Below are 19,940 nucleotides of genomic sequence, written 5' to 3' on the forward strand. Positions count from 1 at the left end.
CAACAGCTGCAGTGCTATGGCACCAGAATCAGATGCCTAACTCAGCTTACATGTGAGATTTCCTAGTGTTAGCAAATGGACTTGGCTATGTGTGCAACTGCATCTTTTTCAGTCATTTACAAACAACCATTTGGAGTTAATAAAAATATTGCTAGTTTCTTAGGATCAGCAAAAGAAAGAAATGACCTTCAAATTCCAGACCAGTTGGAAAAATCTATTTCAGACTTATCATTTGTACCTTCTGTGACCAAACAGGAAAAATCCTAGACTACTGAGTTTGTTCTCAAATGTGGATTTTCCTAGAAAGAAGAGCCACTGAGAGTCCTCACGGGGTATATGGGATATGGCACAGGCCTATATGGGAGTTTTCAATACCAGAATAGAAGCTTTTTTTCTTTTTTTAACTTCTAATCATAGAAACCATTTGGCCATTGGCATATCTTTCCGTTCAAACATCATACATGTGCAGTTTCTTTGATTTTTTTCATATTCTTCATCTATATACAGGTTCCCCCCACTCCCCACAACAATGTAAGTTTCTTTGAGTAGAAAGACCATTTATTTGGTACTCCATGTACAATCATCTGCTGAGCCCAGCAGAGAACATGGTACACAATGAATAAATATCACCACAACTGTGGATGGTATCCAAGATTAGAAGATAAACTTTTTTGGGGGGGGGAGTATCTTAAAATATTATACTGTCACAGTTCCAGCTACAAATTCCTAAATACTGTGAATTTCTCAGAGGAATCTCTAGCTTAGCAATGGATAGCCAATAGCTATTAAAACTATAATTAAGCTTGATATAATTCCTTGAAGCACAGAGATATGATGTATTTTATAAGAGAGTCTACTATCAGATCAGATCAGTCGCTCAGTCATGTCCGACTCTTTGCGACCCCATGAATCGCAGCACGCCAGGCCTCCGGGTCCATCACCAACTCCCAGAGTTCACTGAGACTCACGTCCATCGAGTCAGTGATGCCATCCAGCCATCTCATCCTCTGGCGTCCCCTTCTCCTCCTGCCCCCAATCCCTCCCAGCATCAGAGTCTTTTCCAATGAGTCAACTCTTCGCATGAGGTGGCCAAAGTACTGGAGTTTCAGCTTTAGCATCATTCCTTCCAAAGAAATCCCAGGGCTGATCTCATTCAGAATGGACTGGTTGGATCTCCTTGCAGTCCAAGGGACTCTCAAGAGTCTTCTCCAACACCACAGTTCAAAAGCATCAATTCTTCGGCGCTCAGCCTTCTTCACAGTCCAGCTCTCACATCCATACATGACCACAGGAAAAACCATAGCCTTGACTAGACGGACCTTTCTTTAAAGAGCAATCTACTACTATGTGGTTAAATGGATATATATTTTTTAAGTTTTACAAATTTTAGTGTACCTTTTTCCCTCCACAAAGCAAAGTATACAATACTCCACCATTCAGTTATTTCTTTAATTAGCAGGCCTTTAACAATTTATTAGTACAATTAACACATACACATTCTTAAAGCCTGTTTCACTTTAATGATTCTGTTTATAATCATATAAAAATTGTCATAATTATCCATGTAAACATGCATCATGCTCTGTACCCACTGTAATAGGGTCCTAATTAAAAGCTACAAGAAAAGCAATTTAGACCTTTGGTTTCTAAAATAAAAAGTAGAATGGACGAAGTTTCTATAATGAGAAAAAATCTTAATGAAAGAAAACTACAAGCAGAAATGCATGCCTTTTGAATTCTAAAAGGAGTTCTTTTAAGAGCTGGTATCAATATGCATAACAGAAGGTTAAAAATCAAGATTAGATTAAAGCCATGCTCTAGGCATTTCATTTTCTTGAGTTTGCGGAAAATGAACTTGGTGTAGGTCAGAGATGTTACCATTAATTATTTTGCTATTTTACTGAGGGGTACAGCCTTTGTAGTTAGATTATAAAACCTGAGGGTCTACTCTCTAATTGTCTTTTAGAAAAATAAACATTCATTTTTGTCCCAAGATACAATGTTCTAATTATTATAGTCATTTAAGTTTGAAAGGTTTTCAAAGTTTAACTAGAAAAACCTGCTGAATCTTCAACTCTAATCATTGAGAGGTCATGCTTAAGACTTACATCTATTATCTAACAATCAAATCAGAATTAAACCTGCTACAAGAATCCAGATTTTGAATTGGATTTTTATTATAGGTGTATTGTTATAAGGAATATCAAAAACACAAAAAGGCTGATCTAGTACAGAAATATTATTTTAGACAAAGTACTCAAACTTTCTGAGCCTCACCTTCTTCATTCATAAGATTGAGATAATAATAGTACTTAAGTCAGGCATTTTTGTTAGATTATCTGAAACAATCCAAGTAACATACTAAATACTGTGCTTAATAGGGAGTGAATGCCTATAAATATGATATTAATATCTTTCGTCTTGAATAAAATTTAACAATTTATGAAGTCCATTCACCATCATTTATTCCTTCATCCACCAATTTTTTCAGCAGTGATTGAACACCTAGCCTGGGCAGCCACTGCTCTAAGCACTGAATAAGACAAGGAATAAGGCAGACACATAACCTCCTCCAAGGCACTCACAGTCTCACAAGGGAGATAGATACTACAGCAAATAAATCATAAATAACTACATGATTACAACTGTGGTAAGAGCTATGAAGGGAAGGTTCAGTGTGTTTGACAGGGGGCTGGTATCTAGTCTTTAGGGTCAGGGAAATGCCATTCAATTTGAGATTGAAAGGATGATGGATATGATGTGTACATGATCTCTATGGAATTTTCAATCACTTGGTGTGATATTATTCCACCTCTACAGATGAAGAAACTGAGGCTCACCATGTTTAGAGATCTGTCCACTGGGAGCCTGAGCTCAGACCCTTGGTGCCCTCTTTTCAACACATGTGGTGGTGGGCTGTAGGTGGGCCGGGGGCATCACAGGGGATTCTTTCCTTGTCCACTCTTTATATTCTGGGCAGTTTTGTAAAACCATCTAACTGAAAATTTTTGTTTTGCTATCTGAAAAGTGTGTCCAATAGTAATGATTTGGATAAGTATGAGAACTTTATGAATATGATAATTAATATATTTGATGAAGACTAATGGGGTTCATGAGAAATAAAGAATAGAATATAATACTGTAATAATCTTTTCTAGAGAGAATAAAGTAGTGGTATTGGGGAGGGCCAAATGAAGTGGACTGAACGCCAGGCAGACAAAATATAGTGACAAGAACTCACATGGAGAATGTGGGGAGAAATGTGGCTAAATTGAGAATGCACATCCCATGCAAAGTACTTTCATTACAAGCTTTTAAAATTTAAGAAAAATGTCTATTCAGGTTTTCTGCTTATTTTTTTTTTTAATTGCAGCCTTTCTTTAACCAACAACCAAAAACAAACCAGGGAATACCAGCAGTCTGGCTTTAGAAAAGAACAAATTAGAGTGTCTCGCTTGTTCCCGAAGACAGAATCTAACTCTTTTTTCTTTAAGATTCTACTTTACAGTAGATTTTGTTGTTTGACTTGAAATTTGCTTTCATAATGTCCAAAGCAAAGAAGAAATTCTATGAAAGATCTCACCAATGCCAACTATAGTTAAATCACTATGTCATGGTTTTGCTAAATGCTTTCATTTATGTGTTTGCAATTGAGCTAGGAGATAGGGATGTCAGTCTCTTCTTAATTAAAAAGGAATAAAAATCCAATAAGATTGCTGCTGTGGAAAGGAGGGCACTTGGGAAAACTATGTCCTAATTTTTAAGCAAATTATTGGTTTTGATTTGTGCTTAGTGGACCACTGCATCTTGTCATTAGTAGCTGAATGCTCAACTTCAATAACTAGATCTGATTCTCTGGTTCAATTAAAGTGGGGTTCCATTAATGAAAATAAGATCATCGGATCCTACAGTCCTCTGCAGACTAACAATCACTAGCTAATGTGCACTGGGAGCTGACAAAGTGAACAGTGCGAACGTGTGGCAGCAGACTTTTTGGAAACACAATTATTTTATTAATTTCATTAAATGCTATTGATCAAGTTACATGACATTAAAAAAATGCACTCTAAAACAGAAGGTTCAAGGTTTCCTTTTTAGCTCGGGTGAACATGCCAGAAAGCATCCATAGGAAGCAGCTACTTCATTCTGTAGTGGCATACTGGGATCTCTTAGCAAACACATTTATAATAAAATATCACAATTTACATAAGTACTGTTAGTTACAAGAACACCCAGCCACTTTTCATGCAATTCAAATCTCATCACAGGGAGCCCTCATTTTAGAAAGACACAAAAATAAATACTTAAAATGAAGAAATACCTCCTGGTTTTTCCATGATTAAAAAGTCTGTCCTTGGGCATTAGTCATTAGCTACACCGTTCAAATAAAATCTCTCACACAGAGAACAATAATTTTTATTGTAATCACTTACAGTAAGGTTCAAAGCCCACAAATGTCAAAAAAAGCAACTGAAAAGTATTTGCAGAAAGCGAACTACAAAGTTCGATGCACGTTTATGTAAATTTTAGCTGCTGTACATGTGCTATGAGATTTACTTCAGATGAACAATCATAAACCGTATGGTTATAAATGAATATAAGTACATTTGAGTTTCATAGGACAGAAGAAATAAGCTTTTCAATGGTGATTATTAATTTTCTGTATAAACAACTCATGTTGACTATACTTATGCACTGAAAGTCCAATTGTGGAATTAGAAAAATATATACTAACTTAACCCTCTTCTACAGGCTGAGATTGAACATGGCCTATGAAAAAGTTGGTTTAATTGTAATATTGAGTTAATGATGCATTTAATATTTATTCAAATTTCTCTTTATTCTCTGGCATTACAAGTGTCCTTGAAGTTTAAATTTAAAATAAAGACACAAAATATCTGGATATAGACTTGCATTTTCATTTAAAGACACAATTCTTAAAACATTAAGCTAGAGAGAGAGAAGAAAAAAGGAGCATTTACAACTACAAAGAGCGACATGATAGGCTTTGCAATCATTTTTGTTATGGAAAGTTATCACAGCCTGTTAGATACAGACAGAATGTTTGGTTACGCGAAACACTCTTACTCATTGTACTCTGTGGAGAATTTTCCATTAAGACTGAATTACGATGTGAGGTGTTTACAGTGGCTACCTGGGTAGTGAAAACTTTTATATATTTCCCAAAGGTTCTGTAATGAACATAGATTGCATATATTCTCTTTCTCTCCCTCTCTATCTAAAGATAGTACATATAACAAATACACAAATTCTCACGATCAGGGTTCTCCCACTGCCGCCGCCAAGTTGCTTCAGTCGTGTCCAACTCTGTGCGACCCCACGGACTGCAGCCTACCAGGCTTCTCTGTCCATGGTATTCTCCAGGCAAGAACACTGGAGTGGGTTGCCATTTCCGGGTTCTCACTGCTATCATAAATTCTTGCCTAAAGATGGCAACTGTCAAAGCAGGTGATGGAAATATGGGGGATTCACTATATAGTCTACTTGTTTGTGAGTTTGGAAATTTCATTACAAAGGACTGAAAAATATAGTGTCAAATTCTCTTATAGGGTTTATACTGAAAAAGTTAATAGAATAGTCCCAAATCTCCAGAAATATGCAATAAAAATATACCAAGAATAAATGAATTTTGGATAAACATAGAGAGTAAAAGTGAGTTATGAGTTTGAGCAAGCCCCAGGAGTTGCTGATGGACAGGGAAGCCTGGTGTACTGCAGTCCACGGGGTCACAAAGAGTCAGACACGACTGAGCAACTGAACTGAACTGAAAAGTGAGTCTGTTTTTGTTACTCATTCTTCTCACCACTGGAGAAAGAAATGGCAGTTCACTCCAGTATTCTTGCCTGGAAAATCCATTGGAGAGAGGAGCCTGGTGGGTTACAGTTCATGGTGTCGCAAAGAGTCAGACACGATTTAGCATGCATGCAATACATCTCATCATGATCATCTCTTTTCTCCTCTTTCTACTTTGACCACTCTTGAATTTTGACAACTCTCTCTTCCCCACCTGTTATCTGAGAACCAACACACCCTACAAGTTCCCCCACCCCTCACCGTGATTTCTCTCAAGGTTATCACCTTTGTGGGGATAAGTGATCCAGTCACTCATTCAGGGTTCTCAAACCTGGTTGTGTGTCACAATGGCTGGAGAAGTTTAAAAAAACAGACAGAACCCAACCGAGGGCAACTAAATCAACATTTCTGGGGGTGAAGCATAGACATTAGGGGAAAAATTTTTTTTATATCAGTTATTTTTAAAATGTCGCAAGTGATTCTAACATGCAGGAAGCTGAGAACTGCTCATCTGAATAACAGATTTCTTGATCTGTAAGTACTATTCACTTGTTTGGTCAATAGCTATGAGTGTCCAATACAGAGGTAGAAAACTGGCAGCCCTGGCGTGTTTTGTTTGACGCTAAGAGTGTTTCAAAAATGTTTAGAGTTTAGACAATATTTTAAAATTGTCAAAGAGAAGGAGACAACAGAGGACGAGATGGTTGGATGGCATCACCAACTCAATGGACATCAGTTTGGGCAAACTCCAGGAGATGGTGAAGGACAGGGAAGCCTGGCGTGCTGCAGTTCATGGGGTTGCGAAGAGTTGAACAGGACTGAGTGACTGAACAACAAATACTGTTACAAACACTGGGATACTGAGTTCCTCTTGAAAAAAAAAAAAAGAAAGAAAGATCTGGTGAGACTGTGCCTGTGTTCTTGCAAGGCAAAATTTGGCTAGAACTGAATTGCAGCTGTCCCTTCTAGGCTGAGAACGAGAATCCAGTTTGCTGTAGTTCTCACCACTCCCTTACAGCTCACTCATAGAGGCTGAGTGTTAACTGCCATGTACTGTATCATTTGTATCAGTTGTTGATACTACTGTTTCAACAGTAGAGAACAGTTTGTTTGAAGCACTATCTTACTCTTCTTCCCCAATTGCTCCCCTCCACTCCCAACAGGGCTCACTGCAGAAGTAGAAAATGTTTCTGTGGGTTGGATGTCCAGGCATCCGGCTCACTTCACTCATTTCTGTTATCTGACTGGCTACTGTCATATGAGTGTGCAGCACCAGGCCAAATATATGGCAAACACTGTGTTAGGTGGTAGGGATATAGAAGAATGATGTACAGTGCTCTTTTTGAAAGAGTCACGTTTAATTGGGAATGAAAGAATATTAATTAAAAAGTACTGCAAGGAACAAAAAAACCATCACAAAAGGAGAACAATGCTTGTTAGGACAGAAGAGGTGGCATTTGAGTTGGATTTAGGAAGACAAATTGAGTGTTTTTCCAGGCAGAAAGGCAAAGAAGCCATTTTAGGCCAATGAAACAGCAATCTCAAAATAAGAACATATGAAAGCTGCAGAGAGTGGTCAGAAATTAACACATGGGGAATGAGAGAAAGGGTGTGGAGATGAAACTGTGGAGTAAGTTTGGAATAAGGGAGACTGACTTTGTGTGAGTCCCCAGGGGCTTTTTTCATTTTGTCTTCTAAGATAGTAGGAAAGGCATTAAAAGTCTTTAACCAAAGAGCACCATGGTTACATTTCTATTTCTATTATCAGAAAGAGAAATCTGACAGCAATGTAAAGATTAACTGGGAGGGTAAGGTTAAGTGACAGTGGGGACCCAAACAATGAAAGTAGAATAGGATCAGATTTGAGAGCTGACTTGGAGGTGTAACTGGCAGGGCTTGGACACATATGGGAAGACAGGAACGACCAAGGATGTTTGACTTAATATGTAAAAATCGAGAAGCTATTCTGGCTGCTAAAAAAGAAATTTAAAATGATTTATCACTGACAAGAGCTGATGTTAAAGTGATTTAATATATAATCTCAAGCTATGAAGCATCATTGCCAGGCTGTTCCACCACCCTTTACTTTTTGGCCTTAAAAATAAAGAGGCTTATACTTTAGGACTTGAGTACATACCTGATTCTGTTGAGTTCAGAGGATGACCCCCAAATTTTATTTCAGTTTGGCGGAGTTTAGTCATGTTTAGCAGCTGTGTGACTTGTGGAACATCTGTCGTTAGTTGGCAGCTTCGTGGAATAATGTCTATAGGTTCATCTATTGGAAAGGGAGCATCATGTCCAGCTGGAAATAAAGACAAACATTCATTCCCCGAATGTAAGCAATTTCTGCCAAATGGACATACCTTATAAATGAAAACAGTTAAAGTAAAGCATTTTAGAGTACGACTTTGGATGGGTTACTCAGTGTTATACAGTCTTGGTTACCTCATCTGAGCATAAATAATTTTAAGGTTTACTTTCTGGGATTGTAGAGAGGATTAAATGAGATAGAGTATCAACATATGGAACAGATTCAGAGACTTCTGCAATGAATGAGAGCATTGATTGGAAATATTTTATATTTGTTTTTTTAATACTACATTAGCACTCAGAAGAACCAGCTCAGTATGCTCAACGAAGGTTTCTGGGATTACACTGCCTCATTTATAGAAGGTCACTAAGTACAATGACATTATTGAGTAACCACCTAGAGCCATCATACGAGTCATTTTTCTAACTTTTCATTTTGAAATAAATTTAGACTTACAGAAAAGTTACAAAAATAGTACAGAGTTCCAATATACCCTTTACCCAGCTTTCCCTAATGTTAACACCCAATCTTCAAATACTTTCAAAGAAAAAAGTAGTTTAATTAAAGTAGTATTTTTATTATTATAGCTTGCATTTCCAATGAGATTTCATATTATTCATATAAATTTATATGGATATTTAAGTTTTCATTATAATAAATTTTCTGTTCATGTTCTTAACCCATTTTACTACTAGGTTACTTTAAAAAGTTATTTATATGACCTATTTTGTGGCAAAGATATTAAGCTTTGTCATATGTAGCAAGTAGGAATTTAGTTGCTGTTAACATTCCAAAAAGCAGTTTTACTATGTGCATCAAAAGCCTTAAAAATGTCCATGATATTTCACTCAGTAATTTCACTTATGAATCTTTTCTACATTAAAAAAATCAGAAACTCAGATGGTCAATATAAACGTTTATAATTTCTGAAACAACTTGAATTTCCAGTTAAGAGTTTATAAGACACTGTATTTACGAAGATGGGAAAGGTTCAAGATAAGGTGTTAAATGAACGTAATATATCCAAATCCCAACTGTAGAAAATTGTTCAATGAAACATATAAATAGGAAAAGGACTAGAAGGAAATATACCAAAATGAAAAATTACTTTTCCTGATTAGTCTAGGCATAGTTTTTATTTCTTCTTCATAATAATTTTTTAGTAGGAAAAAAATTATATTTTTAGAATCTAGTGGAAAAAATATGGTTTGTGCACATGTGAATATGAATAGTAAGAAAAATTCAACCAAATTCATCCCTCAAAAATATCCTTATGTAAGTATAAACTCTAACCATATTTATAAAGGCAAATGATGTTAGGTTTTTGTGCATCCAAGCTGTGGCCATTCCCTAATTAGATTTTAATGTCCTAATCTTGAAAAGGAAAATGAATCATTTAACTAAAAACTTAAATGCTCATCAGTAATGTAATGGTTTCCAAGTGTCCTAACGTTCCAGTCATTACAAATGCCACTGAGCTTACAAATCTTAGTTTTCAGGTATTCTTTGTCCATTCATTTCTTACTTGTCATTGCATTCCTATACACTAATAATGAGAAAACTGAAAGAGAAATTAAGGAAACAATTCCATTCACCATTGCAACAGAAAGAATAAAATACTTAGGAATATATCTACCTAAAGAAACTAAAGACCTATATATAGAAAACTATAAAACACTGGTGAAAGAAATCAAAGAGAACACTAATAGATGGAGAAATATACCATGTTCATGGATTGGAAGAATAAATATAGTGAAAATGAGTATACTACCCAAAGCAATTTCTAGATTCAATGCAATCCCTGTCAAGCTACCAACAGTATTCTTCACAGAGCTAGAACAAATAATTTCACAATTTGTATGGAAATACAAAAAACCTCGAATAGCCAAAGCGATCTTGAGAAAGAAGAATGGAACTGGAGGAATCAACCTACCTGACTTCAGGCTCTATTACAAAGCCACAGTTATCAAGACAGTATGGTACTGGCACAAAGACAGAAATATTGATCAATGGAACAAAATAGAAAGCCCAGAGATAAATCCACGCACCTATGGACACCTTATCTTTGACAAAGGAGGCAAGAATATACAATGGATTAAAGACAATCTCTTTAACAAGTGGTGCTGGGAAAACTGGTCAACCACTTGTAAAAGAATGAAACTAGAACACTTTCTAACACCATACACAAAAATAAACTCAAAATGGATTAAAGATCTAAACGTAAGACCAGAAACTATAAAACTCCTAGAGGAGAACATAGGCAAAACACTCTCTGACATACATCACAGCAGGATCCTCTATGACCCACCTCCCAGAATATTGGAAATAAAAGCAAAAATAAACAAATGGGACCTAATTAAACTTAAAAGCTTCTGCACATCAAAGGAAACTATTAGCAAGGTGAAAAGGCAGCCTTCAGAATGGGAGAAAATAATAGCAAATGAAGCAACGGACAAACAACTAATCTCAAAAATATACAAGCAACTCCTGCAGCTCAACTCCAGAAAAATAAATGACCCAATCAAAAAATGGGCCAAAGAACTAAATAGACATTTCTCCAAAGAAGACATACAGATGGCTAACAAACACATGAAAAGATGCTCAACATCACTCATTATCAGAGAAATGCAAATCAAAACCACTATGAGGTACCATTTCACGCCAGTCAGAATGGCTGCAATCCAAAAGTCTACAAGCAATAAATGCTGGAGAGGGTGTGGAGAAAAGGGAACCCTCTTACACTGTTGGTGGGAATGCAAACTAGTACAGCCACTATGGAGAACAGTGTGGAGATTCCTTAAAAAACTGGAAATAGAACTGCCTTATGATCCAGCAATCCCACTGCTGGGCATACACACTGAGGAAACCAGAAGGGAAAGAGACACGTGTACCCCAATGTTCATTGCAGCACTGTTTATAATAGCCAGGACATGGAAGCAACCTAGATGTCCATCAGCAGATGAATGGATAAGAAAGCTGTGGTACATATACACAATGGAGTATTACTCAGCCATTAAAAAGAATACATTTGAATCAGTTCTAATGAGATGGATGAAACTGGAACCTATTATACAGAGTGAAGTAAGCCAGAAAGAAAAACACCAATACAGTATACTAACGCATATATATGGAATTTAGAAAGATGGTAACAATAACCCTGTGTACGAGACAGCAAAAGAGACACCGATGTATAGATCAGTCTTATGGACTCTGTGGGAGAGGGAGAGGGTGGGGAGATTTGGGAGAATAGCATTGAAACATGTATATTATCATGTATGAAACGAGTCGCCAGTCCAGGTTCGATACACGGTACTGGATGCTTGGGCCTGGTACACTGGGAGGACCCAGTAGGGGAGGGAGGAGGGAGGAGGGTTCAGGATGGGGAACGCGGGTATACCTGTGGCGGATTCATTTCGATATTTGGCAAAACTAATACAATATTGTAAAGTTTAAAAATAAAATAAAATTAAAAAAAAATAGAAAGCCAATGTAAAGTAACTGAGTAAATGAACTCTCAAAATAAAAAAAATTTGGAAAGTAAGTAAACTAACTCTCTCTCTATATATATATTTGACACATCATTTCAGACTTCTTGAGGTAGAAAAAGATAATTTCCACATTGGTGCCAATATTGATAAACTGAGATTTTTATATTAATAGAGAAAGAAAATTCTGTGGGCTAATAAGAACCTGAAATAAAATGCTGTATTCTGAACCCTATGAAGAGAAATTATAGAAACTTTAGCTCAGAGGGCTTGTGTGGATGGTACAGGTACAATACCATACAAAGTTTGAAATGTATCCAAAAGAAAAGCTGAATTTCCAACTAATAAGAGACAAACAGCAAATTCTGGTAACCAAAAATCCACAAGTTTTTATGAAAGAACAAGACAGAGACTATTACAAAACTCCAATCCGAATCTTACAGGAACGTGGTTGACATGCAAATCAGATTTCACATTAAAAGTCTCAAATTCCCTCTACATCATTTTTCCTTTGTCTATATATACTCTCTCTTTGTTCTCAGAATTGTCTTATTACTTATTGGATTATTTTCTGAGGGAATGAATATTGTGGGCAGTATAAAATAAAACCTGCAATAAAGGGATAAATTAGAGAAAAAACTACTGATGTATTATTTTAAAATAGAGCTTAATCATTAAGTGACTAGTGACTGTCAAACTTCCAGAGATTTTGTATGGAAAGTTTCATTTTTGAGAAAGAGGAAAGAAGCTTAAGTCTCATTTTTCTGTGATCCCAAACTATGAAGGGGCTTTAAACCAGGTAGCTGGATGTTCTGATAGACCTAAATAGAACTTAACTCATCTCCCCACCAACCACTCCCCCTTCTCTAGGCTCAATTACCAGGTTATATTATTTTGTATTTTTAGCATTTATGGCTTAATTTAAAAATAAAGACTAATTCCAAAAATAGTACAGATCCTACACAAAAATTAAAAGTGCTGAACTGTATTACAGGGCATGGTCTACCTGTAGTCATTCATTTACTCATTTTATCATTCAGTAAATTCTTACTGAGCCTTAGTGGCTGGGAATTTAGTGGTGAGCCAGAGTTGACTCTATGATGGCCTTATTAAAGCTTATACCCAGCAGAGAATATGAAACAAGATATATCACAGTTAATTATAATTGTGTTAAATGCTCTGAAAGAAAAGCTCAAGATGTTATGAGAGAAGTAGTAGGGGAATCCAACTTCAGAGGTTGTTAGGGAAAGTCTTCCTGATAAAAGACACATTTAAGCTGAGTCATAAAGGATAAGCAGAAAGTGGCCTGGTGAAATGGGGTAGGAGTGATCATTCAGGTAGATGAAACAGCTTTTGAAGACTCTGAAGACAGAAAGACTTCGGTACATTCTAGGAGGCGAAAGAAAGACAGTTCTCCCACACTGAATAGTGAGAGAATCCCAGTGATACATTTAGTAAAACACTTGACTCAAATGGGGTGCTTAATAAATGGTCATGAACAAAAGCCCCTTAATAACAGTCAACCTAGATTAAATGCAGCTGCCCACTTTTCGGTTCTTCTTCGGTTGTTCTTTATTCAGCTATATCCTGAATAGTACTCCATGCACATTTTATTTGGATATTTTTCTCCCCAGATGGCAAATAACAAATCAAGCAGGCAATCAGATACTAAGGGACGAGAGCCTGTCTTATTCTTTCATACAAGTTCTATCTCCAGGGCAGGGGCTTTGTATGGAAACACTCAGACTGCTTAGTTAATGTTTGAACTACGATACAATAGAATTTGAACTGCTTTTGCTAACACATCTGAAAGAACATTATGTTGGCTAGAATGGTAGGCTCAAAAAGGCAAAATGGATAAGGCTCTGAGAAAGCTGACAGATTTGCTCATGCAGCATCCAGACACAACCAGATGGTAGTTTTTTTTTGACACCTTTACTCCCAGTATGAGATGGTGTATTACTGCAATGCTTGAGTGACTTGGTAACCCTGTCTTCCTTTCTTTGGACATACAGTCCTCATAAAACGAATCATTCTATGGTGTTTAATACCCTTGATGAGGATCTTTACTAGCTTTAAAAATTAAGTCATCAATTTTAACACATATATAAAGCATTAAGAATAATCATCCCCATTTTATTGGGTGGGGGAGAATGCCTTACAAAATAGTTAGATTTATAGATATGTTTCCAATACAGATACTCATAATTCACTGTCGTTTAAATAAGAACCAATTCTGTAATAATTCACTGATTCTGGATTCAACTATATTCATCTTACTCACTTGTAGTGCCTAGTAAAGTGCCTTACTTATATCAAATCTCACCTCTCTGAAACATCACTGAGAACGAAGCAGAAAACACAAATGTTTCCTCACTGCCAAAGTATTTGTTTTTGTTTGGGCTGCTATAACAGAATACTGTAGATTGAGTGGAAATGTGTAGAAATAACAAATTTACTTCTCATAGTTCTAGGGGCTGAGAAGCTCAAGACCAAGGCACTAGCAGATCTGATGTCTGATAAACCTCCTAACCCTGGTTCACAGATGGCTGTCTTCCTTCTGAGACCACACATGGTGGGAAGGGAGAGGGAGCGTCTGGGATCCCTTATGTGTGCATGTGTTAGTCGCTCAGTTGTGTCCGACTTTTTGCAAACCCATGAACTGTGGGCTCCTCTCATGGACTGTGGGCTCCTCTGTCTATGGAATTCTCTAGGCAAAAATACTGGAGTGGGTAGCCATTTCCTTCTCCAGGGGAACTTTCTGACTCAGGGATCGAACCCAAGGCTCCTGTATTGCAGACAGATTCTTTTACCATCTGAGCTACCAGGGAAACCCTGGCTATCTTATTAGAGAACATATAAATTTTAGGGGGACACATTTAATCTAATTAATTTAACAATATTGGTATAAGGTTGATTCATTTTTTCATTCATTCATTCATCTACCATATAACTATCAGATTTGTCCCTGGGCCTGATATGGATTCAAATCCCTGCTTTATGGAGTTTAACTGTATTAATGCAGAAAGATTTTAAGCTGTATATCATAGCAGTTAACAGCACAGGTTCTGGAGCAAGGCAGCCTGGTCTCATGTTCTGGCTATAGCAAGCGGTTGTGTGATCCTGGCATTGTAATTACCTTGCTCTGCCCTGTTCTCCATATCTGTGAAACATGGATATGAAAATAACACTTCCTTACAGGGTTACTGTGATGATTAAATTAGTTAATGTATAAAAGGATAAGGATACTACCTGGTATATAGCAAGTGCTATATAAATGTTTATTATTAGTAACAGCAGATACTTATGAAAATTATTTCATTACAATAGTAACGACACCACTGTATCCTGGTATGTGTGTTTTTCTTTTGTTTTGAATAATAAAAGGTTTTGATGTTTAAAGGAACTACACAAAATTTTCACAGTTTTTTTTAATTGAGAAGAAATTAATTTTAATAAAATTAATCATTTTATAGTAAAATATTCAGTGGCATTTAGTACATTCATAGTGAACTTACCCATTAACCTGTATCTCCCCATTCTCTCTGGTCCCTAGTCCCTGGCAGTCACAAATCTACAATCTGTCTGCATTACGGATATTTCATGTGAATGGAATCATACAATATGTGACCTTTTGTGTCTGTGTAAATAGTACTTAACAATTTTTGTCAATCTACTCATCCAGAGATGGACATGTGGGCTATTTTCACATTTTGGCTATTGGAGATAATACTGTTATAAACATGCATGCACATGTATCTGTTTTTTGTTTGGGGAAGTATATACTTCGGAGTGGAACTGCAGGGTCATATGGTATTGCTATGTTTAAGTTTTTAAAGAACTGCCAAAATGTTTTCCACAATGAGAGAACAATTTTGGTTTCCTATCAGCAATGCTTGAAGATTCCAATTTCCCTCCACATTTGCTAACACTTATTTTCTATAAAACAAAATTATAGCCATCCTAGTAGGTATGGTATCTCACTGTGGTTTAAAATTTTATTTCCCTAATGAACAATGATGTTTAGCATCTTAGGTTTGTTGGCTGACATTTTTATTATCTTCTTTTGTGTACCTTCTTTGGAGATATATTTAAGACTTTTTACCATTTTAAAAAATTGGGTTGTCTTTTTGCTTTTGTGTTATGTATTTCAGATTCTAGAATGTATCAGAATATATATGTATACTTTATTTATGAAACAGAGTATATATTCTATCAGATATGTGTTACAAATATCTTCTCCCATTCTGTAGGCCATCTTTTTATGTCTTCACTTGATCTTAGTCAAAAGCTCAAGAAGCGATTTTTCACCATCTAGATAATGTCATCTGATACACAGTTTTTAATTTTGATAATGTATAGTTTATCTACATCGAACATTTTGTTACTATGGTTTTGGTAACATATCTAATTGCCAAATTTAAGGTCATGAAGATTTATCTCTATTATTTTTTTCTAAGACTTTAATGGTTTACCTCCTACATTTAGGAAACTGATACACTGAGTCAATTTTTTTAAATTGGGTGAGGTAGGGTTCCCCATTTGTTGAAGACACTATTCTCTCCCCATTGAATGCTCTCGGTGTCCCTGCCAAAATCTGATGCATGCCTTTATTTCTGGATTTAACTCTGTTTCATTGGTCTATATGTCAGTCCTAACAGCAACTCCTTTGATTTTTGTAACTTTGAGACAAGTTTTGAAATTGAGAAGTGTGAATCCTCCAACTTTGTCCTTTTTTAAAGAAATTTTTGGATATTCAGTCCTCTTTCAATGCCATATGAATCTGAGGATTGTTTCTTCCATTTCTGTAAAAAGGCCACTGACATTTCAAGAGAGACTGAATTTATTCTCTAGATCATTTGGCATGATATTGAAAATCTTAACAATATCACGTCTTCCAATTCATGAATGTGGGATGTCTTTCCATTTAGGTAGCTCTTTCTTAATTTCTTTTAGCAATGTTTTATAGTTTTCAGTGTACAAGTCTTTATATCCTTGATTAAATTTATTCCGAGGTACTTAATTATTTGGATGGTAATGTAAATGAAATTGTTGTCCTTAGAGGTTTTGAGAAATAGTATTTTATTATAAACAGTATTTAACTTATATGCAGAGTACATCATGAGAAACGCTGGACTGGACGAAGCACAAGCTGGAATCAAGATTGCCAGGAGAAATATCAATAACCTCAGATGTGCAGATGACATCACCCTTATGGCAGAAAGTGAAGAACTAAAGAGCCTCTTGATGAAAGTGAAAGAGGAGAGTGAAAAAGTTGGCTTAAAGCTCAACATTCAGAAAACTAAGATCATGGCATCTGGTCCCATCACTTCATGGCAAATAGATGGGGAAACAGTGGAAAGAGAGGCTGACTTTATTTTTGGGGGCTCCAAAATCACTGCACATGGTGATTGCAGCCATGAATTAAAAAGATGCTTTACTCCTTGGAAGGAAAGTTATGATCAACCTAGACAGCATATTAAAAAGCAGAGACATGACTTTGCCAACAAAGGGCCATCTAGTCAAGGTTATGGTTTTTCCAGTGGTCATGTATGGATGTGAGAGTTGGACTATAAAGAAAGCTGAGCACAGAAGAATTGATGTTTTTGAACTCTGGTGTTAGAGAAGACTCTTGAGAGTCCCTTGGACTGCAAGGAGATCCAACTAGTGCATCCTAAAGGAGATCAGTCCTGGGTATTCATTGGAAGGACTGATGTTGAAGCTGAAACTCCAATACTCTGGCCACCTGACCTTGAAGAGCTGACTCATTTGAAAATACCCTGATGCTGGGAAAGATTGAGGGCAGGAGGAGAAGGGGACAACAGAGGATGAGATGGTTGGATGGCATCACCAACTCGATGGACATGGATTTGGGTGAACTCTGGGAGTTGGTGATGGACAGGGAGGCCTGGTGTGCTGCGGTTCATGAGGTCACAGAGTCGGACACAACTGAACTGAACTAAATTACAAAATATAATAAATATCTTAGAATAATTCTGAGTCTTGATATAGGGACACTGGTGACTAATTCTTGTGGGATCTTCTATTGGCTGTTAGGCACCTCACCCACTTTACTTCCCCTGGCATGGTTTGCTAGGCAAGGGCATTGTGAGTTCAGTGCTCCTCTCTGGAAAGGAGTGGAAATGTAGCCTTAAACTGACAAGATTTGGGTATGATGTACATTCATCTCACCTGCAGGTGAGGAGAGAAGTGGGAAAAAAACTCAACAATGTCAATTATTAAAAACACTAAGTCATTTTACTTATTGTGGATGGTAAACTTGGGCAGCACTGACGAAATGGCAGTCAGAGGGTTGGTGTTGAGTTCTACCTTCTGCAGTCTCAGCACAAGATGCCTCATTTCCATGGACCTTCTTTTCCTTATTTGTATAATTAAGACACTGAATTAGATGATCTTTAGGGCCTTTTCCTGATCAATGAGTCTATGAAGACATCAGTACTTCTAATTTTTTTCTGTCACCTTTGAAGGGATAATTTTCTTCAGATTGTTAGACACCCAATAAAGGTTTACTATATAGAGACAGTAAATGAATAATTGAACAGTTAGCTAGCCCTTACTTCATTAATTCATCAAGCATTTATGACACGTTACTGGTGCCAGGTCATTTACTAGAAATACAAATGTGGAGATCCAATTTTAGCCCTCAAAGGGCTCCTAGTCTTAAATCATAGTTCTTCTCTTCTTGCATTACTGAACACTGAACACATACTCCCCAGTCCTGAGACTTCAGGAAGAACAATGAACTGGGGAGACTGGGGAAACAGGAGACCTATAAAACTGTGATTGGCAGTATAAATTCATGATTAATGGATCCTCACTTGTTCTTTTCTCTCTTCCATCTTTCTCTGATCTACACATATATCATGTTTTATAAAAAAAAATGCAAAATGATACAAGTTAATCAATAATTCAGTCATGCAAATGTTAGTCCATGTTCCCTTGGGGATCATAAAAGTAATAAACTAAACTGAATCATCACGCTTTACTACTTGTCCAGCATAAGTCATTCTGCTGGACAACGAAGAAACTGGTTAACTGCTGGGTCCTAATAACTCATTTTAGGGTCCTAATAACTCCTTTTCTATTATATCCCACTGTGTAACAGAGAATAGCAATGGAATTAGGCAACATATTCTAGCATGGGTGAGTCTGAGAGGTCCTAGAGTAAAATAATAGTAGTTTAAACGAGCCAAGGACAACACAGGACTGAGCTTAAGCATGCATTTAATATGATATTTTAAAACTGAACCTGAGAATGGAATGTAAGAAACACATACAAAATTTTCCTTGGATAAAAGTCTCAATGCTATGACCAACTAATCTGTTTTTGCAGAAGGCAATGACCCATCCTTCAGTAAGAAAGACAAAGGGACATTCATCACTTACTGTAATATAGATATCAACAGAGCAAGTCATCAAATTCTTGAATTCTTATTACATGACATCTCTTGTACATTTCCTTTTAAAATCATCCCTCTTTTCCATCCTTCCTTGAAAGGCACTGTACTATAGAAATTGTGCTGTGTGCTTAGTCGTTCAGTCATGTCCGACTCTTTGCAACCCCATGGACTGTAGCCTGCCAGGCTCCTCTGTCCATGGGGAGTCTCCAGGAAAGAATACTGGAGTAGGTTGCCATTCCCTTCTCCAGGGGATCTTCCCAACCCAGGGATCAAACCCAGGTCTCCCCATTGCAACAGTAATTAGGGCAATGAAACTATTCTGTATCATGCTGCAATGGTGGATACATGTCATTATTGATTTATCAAAACCTACAGGACATATTAGGTTGGCCAAAAAGATTGTTTGGGGTTTTTCCTAACATGTTAATTTTACTATTTTTGGAACAATATATTTTAGTTTTTTGTCTTTTAAGTTTCATGCTTACTTTATAAGTGACTGACCCTCTACCTTTATTATATATTTATCTTTTCGAGTGAGATTTTTGGGGCGGGGGGGCTTCCCTGGTAGCTCAGTGGTAAAATAATCCACCCACTAATGCAGGAAATGCAGTTTGATTCTTGGGTCAGGAAGATCCAATGGAGAAGGAAATGGTAACCCACTCCAGTATTCTTGTCTGGGAAATTCCATGGACAGAGGAGCCTGGCAGGCTACAGTCCACAGAGTCTCAAAGAGTTGGACGTGACTTAGCGACTGTACAACAATAATCGTCAGATTCTTACTTTCATGTGTTTCTTTTTTAAAAATTTATTATTAATTAGTGCTATTTCTTTTCAGCTTACAGAAGTCTCTTCAATATTTCTTGCAGGGTTGGTTTAGTGTTGATGAATTGCTTTAACTTCTGTTTATCT

At 36.7% G+C, this 19,940-nt stretch overlaps 1 protein-coding gene across 6 annotated transcripts in view; it reads right to left on the reverse strand.

The window, feature by feature from the left end:
• The window catches only part of C22H3orf67 (chromosome 22 C3orf67 homolog), a 267,751-nt gene that overhangs the window by 112,159 nt on the left and 135,652 nt on the right, over positions 1–19,940 (reverse strand). For all 6 annotated transcript variants that reach the window (XM_027523123.1, XM_027523121.1, XM_027523120.1 and 3 more), the window contains exon 7: positions 7,952–8,116. In XM_027523123.1, the coding sequence (XP_027378924.1) occupies positions 7,952–8,116 (165 nt within the window). The remainder of the gene's footprint in view (positions 1–7,951; positions 8,117–19,940) is intronic.

Source organism: Bos indicus x Bos taurus, chromosome 22, assembly GCF_003369695.1.
Source record: "Bos indicus x Bos taurus breed Angus x Brahman F1 hybrid chromosome 22, Bos_hybrid_MaternalHap_v2.0, whole genome shotgun sequence".
NCBI lineage: Eukaryota > Metazoa > Chordata > Mammalia > Artiodactyla > Bovidae > Bos > Bos indicus x Bos taurus.